Source organism: Hemiscyllium ocellatum, chromosome 48 (assembly GCF_020745735.1).
Source record: "Hemiscyllium ocellatum isolate sHemOce1 chromosome 48, sHemOce1.pat.X.cur, whole genome shotgun sequence".
Classification (NCBI taxonomy): domain Eukaryota; kingdom Metazoa; phylum Chordata; class Chondrichthyes; order Orectolobiformes; family Hemiscylliidae; genus Hemiscyllium; species Hemiscyllium ocellatum.
This window is the reverse complement of record NC_083448.1, coordinates 11,670,206-11,680,222: the sequence shown is the minus strand read 5'-3', so window position 1 is coordinate 11,680,222 and position 10,017 is coordinate 11,670,206. Positions and strand designations below refer to the sequence as shown.

At 43.5% G+C, this 10,017-nt stretch overlaps 1 protein-coding gene across 1 annotated transcript; it reads right to left on the bottom strand.

Moving 5' to 3' along the window:
* Window positions 1-6,197: 6,197 nt before the first annotated feature.
* LOC132836843 (alpha-2C adrenergic receptor-like) lies at window positions 6,198-10,017 on the bottom strand. The gene has a single exon (XM_060856372.1). The coding sequence runs from the start codon at window positions 9,625-9,627 to the stop codon at window positions 8,380-8,382; it is 1,248 nt and encodes a 415-aa protein (XP_060712355.1). The 5' UTR covers window positions 9,628-10,017; the 3' UTR covers window positions 6,198-8,379.

Here is a 10,017-nt window from a genome sequence, read left to right as displayed (position 1 = left end):
ATTGATATGTAGTTCCCAATTGTCCCACCTGTCGGATAGAAACAAAACAGTGTCTACAGTGATTGTAATGAGGTCATCCAGTAGGATCTCATGTTCCCTGATTGGACCAGATTCACAGACCCAATGAGGAAGAACTGGCTGATATAAAAGAATGAATGTCAGGGATACTGGGTTGCTGAATGCTTGACTCACTGAGAGTCAGTGCTTTTTTTCAAATGCTATGCATTTGTAAATGAAGGGTGATTGGTGATGAGATCCCAGCCTCTGAAGAGTTACTTCAGTGATAATTTCCAGAATGAAAGTCAGAGTGAGTACCTGGCCATAGCATCTCACTGCCTGTACCATCAGTCTGTATCTTGGACAGGCATCACCAACATCTCAGGATGGACTCCTTCTCCACTGATCCAACCACCCCTCTCCCTTTACACATGGATTACCAATGAAAGAAGGAGGCTTATCGCTGCTCTCTGGCCGAATTCTCACCTTGTTGTTCAAAACTTTTCTTCCTTCTGTGATCCAGCATGCAGCCTCCAATCCCCAGAATCAATGTGCCCAAAGTCTCTTCCACAGCAGTGGCCCCTGACAAACACATTGACCTTCAATGAGATGACCCCCAGAATGACAGTAGCATAGGCACAGGCAGATTTGGAGAGACCTACCCCAAATGATGACTCACCAGACTCTGATCTATGCAGCTCCATAACTGAACAAATCCAAGGTTAATTGCACCAGAGCAGCAAGACTGACCGTGGCTTACTGCCTGGACAGTCGTGATATTAACCTTCTGATCCTCATCCCATCAGGGGAGCAATTGACCATGCCTAAGCCCCTGAACTGATATTGGATGCTGTCCTTGCCTTGTTGTACTAGTCCTGCTTGACTTTGAAGCATGACCATTTAGTTGATGGTTCATGCAGTATGATTGCTGTGTGTTTTTGCTGGCACACGTTGGAGGTGTGAGATTGATGTAGCATGATGCAATATCATGTAAAGCAACATGCACACCTCGCTGCTGACAACTGCGACAAATTTCCTGGCTTTGTATATGTAGCTAAAAGGCAAGGCAAGACCAAAGGTCTATGGGCTGACTTACTCGGATTATTGAGCAAAAAGCAAAAAGGCAAGGCATGGAAAATTAGATGCAAGGTGGTGCACAACGAGAACAGATGAGAAACAAATGAACAGCTCTGAGATGTACTCTAGTCCAATCCACAAGGTGAGAGCTTCTCCTGGAGTTTCAACGTTTTCTGGCTGCAACGAAAGGTGCTGGTGTGCTCCAAAATGCAGCTCTGAGCCGCAGAACTGAATAGTAAGTGGGTTGATGATGCAAGGGTGGTACATCTCTGCGTCAAGGAGAAAAATCTGCTTCTTTGACTGTCATTCTGGGGTCATCTCATTGACCTTCAATGATTATAGATAACACATACTGCCTCAGGAAAGAGGCTTTCAAATTTTGAAAAAATCACTGGCACAATGTAAGAGGAGAGGCCAATTCTCCCAGCTTAACTTTTCTCTGGTTTGATTTGGTTTTAGCAGGCAGTCAGTGGTGAATTTGCTGGATCCAAAGGAGCAGGTCCATGTTGATCCTCTCTCTGACATCTCTCCTGTAAGAACCTATGTTGGATTTTTCCTTTTTCTGCAAAAGTGTATTTATGGGGATTGTTGCAAGTATTTGGAACAGCGTCATTTAAGTTAGGATAGTTTGTTGGGTTTTCAGGTAAGTTATTTTGTATTCTGTTCTCTTTTCTTTGTGTTTCAGTAGGTAATCTTGCAAATAAATTCTGTTTTGTTTAAAATTAAGTGGTTGGGCTGACTGCATCACTTCTGAAATATCCACTGTACACCTCCTTAAAGCAATTAGTAAAATTAGGATCCGGGCTACTTTCTTGAAATGTTTTGAGGGGGTCTGGCCTGGTCCACAACACCATGGAGAAACACCAGCACATCTCTGAAAGAGTCAGCACAGGTCATCTTTTTCTGCATTGCATTTTCTATCATTCTTTTATAGGATGTGGGTGCACTGGTTAGGGCAGCATTTGTTGCCATCCCAAATTGCCCTTGAATTGAGGAGCTTAGTCAGTCATTTCAAAGAGTAGTTGAGAGTCAATCACTTTGCTGTGAATCTGGATACACATGTACACCAGACTGGGCAAGGTTTCATTTCCAAGGGGGCATTCATGAATGTTGTCTTTACAACAATTGCTGATAGTTTTATGATCATCATGATCCAGACTTGCTTAAGGGTCCACACTTAGTGATTTCAGTTTAAATCCGGTCAGCGACCAAGGTTGAGATTTGAGCCCATGCTCCCAGAGTATAAGCCTGCACTTGAAATTATTGGTCTCATGATATTATCACTGTGACACCATCACCTTCTGTTTTGGAAAGTCACATTCCCTAATTAATTTGTCTGAGATCTGTTGATTGACAGCAAGTTTGGTTTTGTGACAAGAATATTGTACATTATCTGTTGTTGCTATTCATGAAGGTGGCAGTGATTTTTTGGAGAGAATGCTATCACTGCTATGTGTACCCTGCTATTAATAATCAGTCTCTTTGGAGGGCCTGTAAGGATACACTGCATAAATGACCAAGTGAAAAAAAATTGCATTTGAACAGAAAAAACTGAGAACATGTAATTTATTTACAATGGTGCTCTGTGCTCTGTTGCCCATTATTTAAAGCCAAAAAGTGATTCCTGTGAATTCTTAAAAGTTGTCTTATGCCTCAATAGATTTCATTTTTCACTTCACTTGTGCCTAATGCATAGTATTCTTGTGTAATGGAGCTTTAGTAGAAGTTTGGAGTGATAAATTGATCTCATTGACATTCACTTTGCAACAAGGCCAACCTTATTATGAAGTTGAGAGATGCTTGGGATCAGGATGGAAGAGAGAATCTCATACTTGTCATCCAAGCCCAGGTGAGCCAGTAAATATGGTTGTGCTGCCTGGTGCAAGATTAAGGTTGTTTTAAAATCCCAGTACTAAGTTCACCTGCAAGGATGGAGATTACTTTCAGCAAGTTTCCATCAGTTGTCCCAGGTCTTGTGTGGCCAAGCTAGTGGATGCTAAAGAAGGCACCAGTGCCTGTCAAATAAGGTGCAAACTTCTTTTTAAATTATGCTTTTAAGAAAGTGGAGTAATTGCCCTTCTAGTTTGTCACAGCAGTAGTTTAGGATGCGAAGTGTTTTTGTTCTTCTGGTGCTTCGTTCTTGCAACTAATGTACAACCAGCAAAACATCGAGAAACCCAGAAAATAACACGCAGGAATCTTGTTCCTGTTTCTCAGTGTAGCTATGTATTCAGAGGGAGAGAGGCATTTATAGCTCTCATACTCTGCGTTGTTGGTTCGAAGAACTGCCTTGGTTCTTCCTGAAACAATTATCACTTTGGCTACTTGCCAGTGGCTGCTATAAATAAAACAAACAACCATGGCTGCTTGAGATTTGAGCCAAAAGCAGACATTGCTGGTGAAACATAGCAGGTCTGGCAGCAACTGTGGGAAGAAAGCTGTGGGGTCTCATCATCAGAAGAGGTGGTCACTGTTAACTGTGGATCCAAATTTCAATAACAATCAATATCCCAGGAAAGGAAAGCTTATGAGAATTTGGAGTAATAGCTTCAAAAAAGCAATGATTCACTTAAGTTTAAGTGAGATGGGAAAGATTTAAAAGGGACCTCAGGGGCAACTTTTTCACACAGAGGGTGGAGCATGTATGGAATGAGATGCCAGAGAAAGTAGTGGAACATTTAAAAAACATCTGGTTGGGTATATGAATTGGACGGATTTGGAAGGATATGGGCCAAGTGCTGGTAAATGGGACCAGATTGGTTTTTGGATATCTGTTCGGCATGACAGGATGAACCAAAGGGTCTGTTTCCACACTGTACATTTCTAAGACTCTGTTCATAATTTTTCCTGTTTAATGGGTGCACAGTGTACACTGAAAACTACTTTACACAAGAACTCCATTCCTTTGTTTGGATATACGAGGGTATTGCCTTCCTCATTTGTTGGAAATGTTAGCAGAGTATATATGGTGTTTGGTGCTTGCATTGCTGTCAACGTGGGGCAGGGGACATCTTTCTCAACCTGGTTTGCAGATCATTTCTTCATTCTTAAAATTATTTGTTAATTACTGGTCTTCAAAGTGATTCAGCAGGCAGAGAATCATTGAGAAGTACAGCACGGAAACAGATCCTTTGGTCCAACTCGTGCATACCTTCCAGTTATCCTAAATTAATCTAGTCCAATTTTACGGCACATGGCACATATCTCTGTAGACTCTTCCTATTCATATACACATCCAGATGCCTTTTAAATGTTCTAATTGTATCTGCCTCCACCACTTCCTCTGGCAGCTCACTCGACACACGCACCACACTCTGCGTGAAAAAGTTGCCTGTTAGGTCCCTTTTAAACCTTTATCCTCTCACCTTAAATCTATGCCCTCTTGTTCTGGACTCCCCCACACCGAAAAAATTCCTTGTCTATTTACCCGATCCATACCCCTCATAATTTTATAAACCTCTATAAGGTTACAACTCAACCTCCAACTCTCAGATATCTGCTATTGTTCTGGATGTGATTGTTCAAGACTGTTGAGTGTTTTTTGAAGTAGCCCATTTATCTTTTAAATCAGTCATGTTCTGGCTATGAAGTCAGATATGCTGGCAGTTATGAGACTGTGACTTGGATGATTGCACATCAGTATGCATTCCTGACACTTCAGTAGGTTGGTATTATTATTCAATACTCATTGTATTGTCACAGGAGTTAGAAAGAACTTGAACTGTGCAGTGATATCTCTGCGTCGCACTAGGCATTTCACAGCTGACCGATTACTTTTGAGGTGTGATTGCTTTCTATTGTTTTATAACTGGAAGGTCCACGGTGACATATCCTTTCCTGTGGTGTAAGGTGTATGTAAAGCTCTGGGCCTGATCACTGTTGACACTGCCACCCACGATTATCTCAATACCCCACTTCCTGATATGACCATGGTCAGTGGGGCAGACTGGAGGACTGAAACCCAATAGAATTTCACGGAAAAGAGAGGATTAGAGGACAAAGCACTCAAGATCACACATGGGAAATCAAAGTTATAAAGTAAAAGGGATCTAATGATAGATTACTATTGCTAGAATCATGGAGCTTTGAGGTGGAATGGCAGTCGTTTACTCCATAAAACTTTCAGAACTGAGATATTGAGTAGTACGATACATGGTTTCTGTTTTGTGCAGTATCAATTGATCTGCTAGTTGCCAAAGGATCCCTGGGCAAAGTAGAAAATACAGCTGTTGTTCTTGCGCTCAATCCTGTCCAGTGACCCCTGCCAGGACTTATACAGTGAATATTTTATGAGAACAGGATTGGATACAACTACTTTAGATGTTTTGTCTTGCAGAATATGACCTGTTGAACTCAACATCTCATTCCAAAGATGAATGCCCAGTTCAGGGCCAAGTGGTACATGAAGTACAATAGCATGTAATGTTTAACTCTTTCTTTCAGGTGAGCCAGAGAGAAAATAGAAGAGGGAAAACACATGCACATGACAAGGGGAGGGCTCTGCAGGCCTTTTTTATGAGGTAAGTGTGATTCAGTGTTCTGTCGTGTGTGTCTGCAAACTGCATCACTGTTTATTTGTAGCTGCTGAAAAAGGACAGAATGTGTACTGCAGCTAGCTGAGAGGATTATATCTGCCTGTTAAGACATGAGGGTACATGGATCTTCTCTTGTACACCTAGGGACAGACTTATTGTTTATCAGGTGCATATTTAGAGTGTACTTTACCTGCAGTTGCTCAGTCATTCAGTTAACCTACTGTCCCAAGAATTGAAGGATTTTCCCATTTTCAATGTTAACTCAATGCAATGAGAGAGCACTGACAAAACAAAACAAAAACTCCAGTTAAGTTAATACCTTAATGTTTATTTCTCTTCCCTGTTCAATGGACAATATCTCAACATGAGAATGAGTTACATATAAAACAAAAATTTCTGTATTCTCCTAATGCCGCAGCAGCTGAAAATGTGTTGCTGGTTAAAGCACAGCAGGTTAGGCAGCATCCACGGAATAGGAAATTCGACATTTCGGGCATAAGCCCTTCATCAGGCTTATGCCCAAAACGTCGAATTTCCTATTCCTTGGATGCTGCCTAACCTGCTGTGCTTTAACCAGCAACACATTTTCAGCTGTGATCTCCAGCATCTGCAGACCTCATTTTTTAATGCCGCAGCAGGACCACTAGTGATAAGCAATTGTCGATGACCCATACGGAACTGGGGCTTCAGTAGAACTCATTGTGCTGAATTGGCTAATCTCACTCTGACTAGGTTTTAGCATGCTAGAAAGCACCCTTAATTAAGGACGTGATGTACTGCCTTTCCTTTGCACTGTGCACCAATCAATGATGGAAAGAATTGTGAACGAAAACCAATGAGGACTGAACTGTGACTCCACTGCAGTGCCCTCTGTAATCTTATAATTTCCTGACACACACACACCCAAGAATGGTTGTTTGGATGAAGAATTTCAGTTGAGGAATCCAAGAATAGTTAATGCATTTCAAAGAGAGAGAGAGAGAGAAACAAAGAAAAGAGAAAACTTCACCAAATGATGCTTCTAGTGCCTTGCTTTCATTTTCACTTTCTCTAAATGTGACATTTCAAGCACAATCAGTAATTCCCAACTTAACCTAAATGATTTGCTTGCTCCTTATAACATTGTCTTATATGTGAGAGGCCACTTAAACTCAATGCAAGATATTGCAGGAACATTACTGCTCTCCCATCTTGTTGCTTTTGCTTTTTAGAAATCCAATCAACTTCAGCTATATTTTTGCATTCCATAATATGAATGAGCTCTTCTCCTTGCAAAACGGCAGGCAATCCAGAACGGTTTCCGAGGATAATTTTTAAAAAGTAACATTTGGAAGGTTGTAATGGGCTGAATCAAATTGCTTTTCAGTGACCCAACTCAGAGGTGAATAGTTTGACGACCTCTCTTTGCTGCAAAATTCTTGAATTTTATCCTGAGATGACTACAGAAGGAAATCTATTTAGATGTATACAACAAATTGTACCAAACCTGGAGTGAATAAAAGAATGTATGATTATGGGGTGGGGAGGGATAAAAGTCCTGCTGTTTAATATACCAGTTAATAACTGCAGACAAATATCTATCTGCTATTTTATTGATCGTTAACCAAGAAAACACACTCAGGACATTTCTTATCCTTGTGCTGAACATATCTGATATCAAGCAGCATTTATTACTGTGAATTCATAATTTATGCTTAAAAATGTGTTGCTGGAAAAGCGCAGCAGGTCAGGCAGCATTAAAGGAGCAGGAGAATCGACGTTTCGGGCATAAGCCCTTCATCAGGAATGAGGAGGGTGTGCCAAGCAGGCTAAGATAAAAGGTAGGGAGGAGGGACTTGGGGGGAGAGGCGTTGGGAATACGATAGGTGGAAGGAGGTTGAGGTGAGGGTGATAGGCCGGAGTGGGGGTGGGGGCGGAGAGGTCAGGAAGAAGATTGCAGGTTAGGAAGGCGGTGCTGAGTCCGAGGGTTGGGACTGAGACAAGGTGGGGGGAGGGGAAATGAGGAAACTGGAGATTCTCGGACAAATGTGAACAGACTGTGATTTAAAACAACCGCCAGTTTAATAAGATTTTCTCCACCATGATTAGACGGCTCGGAGTATACCTCGAGTATGAAAGCAACTTTCTGACGCTTCGAAATCGCTTCAATTTAAAATATTTTAAAAAGTGATGTGTATAAGACTGTTTGTTTATGTCTTTACCCCCACTGAACACACTGTTCCGTATTCTATCTGAATAACTTAGTTAAAACTGACTGAAATGATTTGCAACGAGTCCTGGCGTTAGAAGTTGGACTAGAACAAATAAGTGGTTTTAAATCAAAATCGCAGATCTCTGCACTTTATCATATGTCGGCAGCATCTTTACAAATATTTAACAAGCCGCGAAAAATCTCAGAGAAAAGCTGGGTTTCCAGCGGCCATTGAATAGCTCATGGCGAAAAAGCAGTTCTCTTTGTCCCGATCTGAAAAAGCGAGAGCCAGCCGAATTTCCTAAATGAACCCCACTCCAATTGGACAAGGGGTTGGTTCCCCTCAGAACCGACGGGACTTGGCGTTCCCCCTTGACTTTATACTGAACCAAGCACAACCATTTCATTTTGGAGCATTTCCTTTCACCAGCAGCCCATTTGTTTCCTTGTTTCAAGGTAAGACCAGGTCGTGGTGAGACACTGGTACAGTCACATGCCATTTATTTGCCAAACTTTTATTGAGTTTGAAACAAACTTGTCGCTGTTCGGGCACCAGCCGGCTGGTCTGAAACCTGCGGACTAGGCGATGTAAACGGATCTTCTCTGTTCTCGACAAAGGATCTTTTTAAAAGCTACTCGGAAATCCTGGTTGAAGATGGTGTATATCACCGGGTTAAGGGAACTGTTGCAATAACCGATCCAGAAGAAGAATTTGAAGATGGGAGAGGGCACAGAGCATGTGGCTGGACAGATGGCAGTCAGACTGTAGGAGAAGAAAAACGGGAACCAGCAGACAACAAAGCCACCAATCACCACAGATAAAACAAAAGTGAAGCGTTTCTCCCGGTTCGGGATGGCTTTCCTCCTGATGAGACTTGGTGTCCCAGGCTTCGCTCGCCTCATGGAGTGCTCTCCTTCCCTCGGGGAGGTCGAGTTGCTCTCCTCCTGATGGAGTGGCTTGGTGGAGCAGAGGAGACCATCCTTTTTCCGCGCCTGCTGTTGCCTGGGCCGTCCTTCGTGGGCCCGGGATGGAGAATTCCCCGCTTCGTCCTCCTGCCAGCTGGGACGGAAGGAGGCACCCCGTCCCTTGGAGCTGCTGGCGCTGACCGGCTCCGGCTTCCTGCTGCCGGGAGGCTGCCTCGCCCTCTGTTTGGCCACTTGGTAAATCCGGATGTAAACCAGAATCATGATGACACACGGAGCGAAGAAAGACCCGATACACGAAGACAGGATGTACCATTTCTCGTCATTCAGACGGCACACGGGGATCTGGTCTTCGCCCAGGTTTTTGTTCATGGAGATGAGAGGAGGAAAGGAAATAACTGCAGCGATCAGCCAGACTGTCAGGATCACACAGCGGATTCTCCGGGGAGTTCGCTTGGAATGATATTGGATGGCTTGGGTGACTGACCAGTATCTGTCCAGGCTTATCGCGCAGAGGTGGACAATCGAGGAAGTGCAAAACAGGACATCCAGCGCCAGGTAAATTTCGCACCAAAGCTTCTTGAAGTACCAGTAACCCATCAATTCGTTGGCTAAGGAAAAGGGCATGATCAAAGTGGCCACCAGGATATCCGCAGCGGCCAGAGAGACCAGGAAGAGGTTCTGGGGGGCTTGCAGCGACCTGCTGCTCAGGACAGCGATGATGACCAGGACGTTCCCAATGATTGTCAACATGATGAGGAAGCTGACGGCGGTGGCGATAGCCGCCGTGCTTCGGGGCGAGTAAGGGAGGGGGACCAGGCGCCCTCCCCAGAAGTTTTGCTGGCTGGTATTGCAGACGAAGCTGGCATTGCTGCGAAACATTGAGCAGTCCAGCGATGCCATCTCTCTTCTTCTTCCAGCCTCTGGTCAATTTGTGTCCGAGCTGATCAGTCGAAAAGTCAGATGGAAACAGCCGCGTTTTGTCTGCAACACGGTCATGTCGAAAAGTCTATTTTTTGCTGAACTTTCTATTGGAATATACATTCTGATTAAACGATGCAGGAATTGGTTCGGCAAAGCGAGATTTTTTCAGACAACCCTCCAAAGAGACCACCACCTGGCTGTAATCTGTCGCTGTTTTCTGTTCAAACGGCTCTGAATCTTGTGTTGATCTGCTTTGGCTGGTTACAAATGTCCCACCGGCTTTTGTTCTGTGTGGTGTTCCCTCTGTCAGTGTCCGCCGACAGCCACCACATGCTGCATTTAAAACCAAGTCTCGCACCACGGACAGCT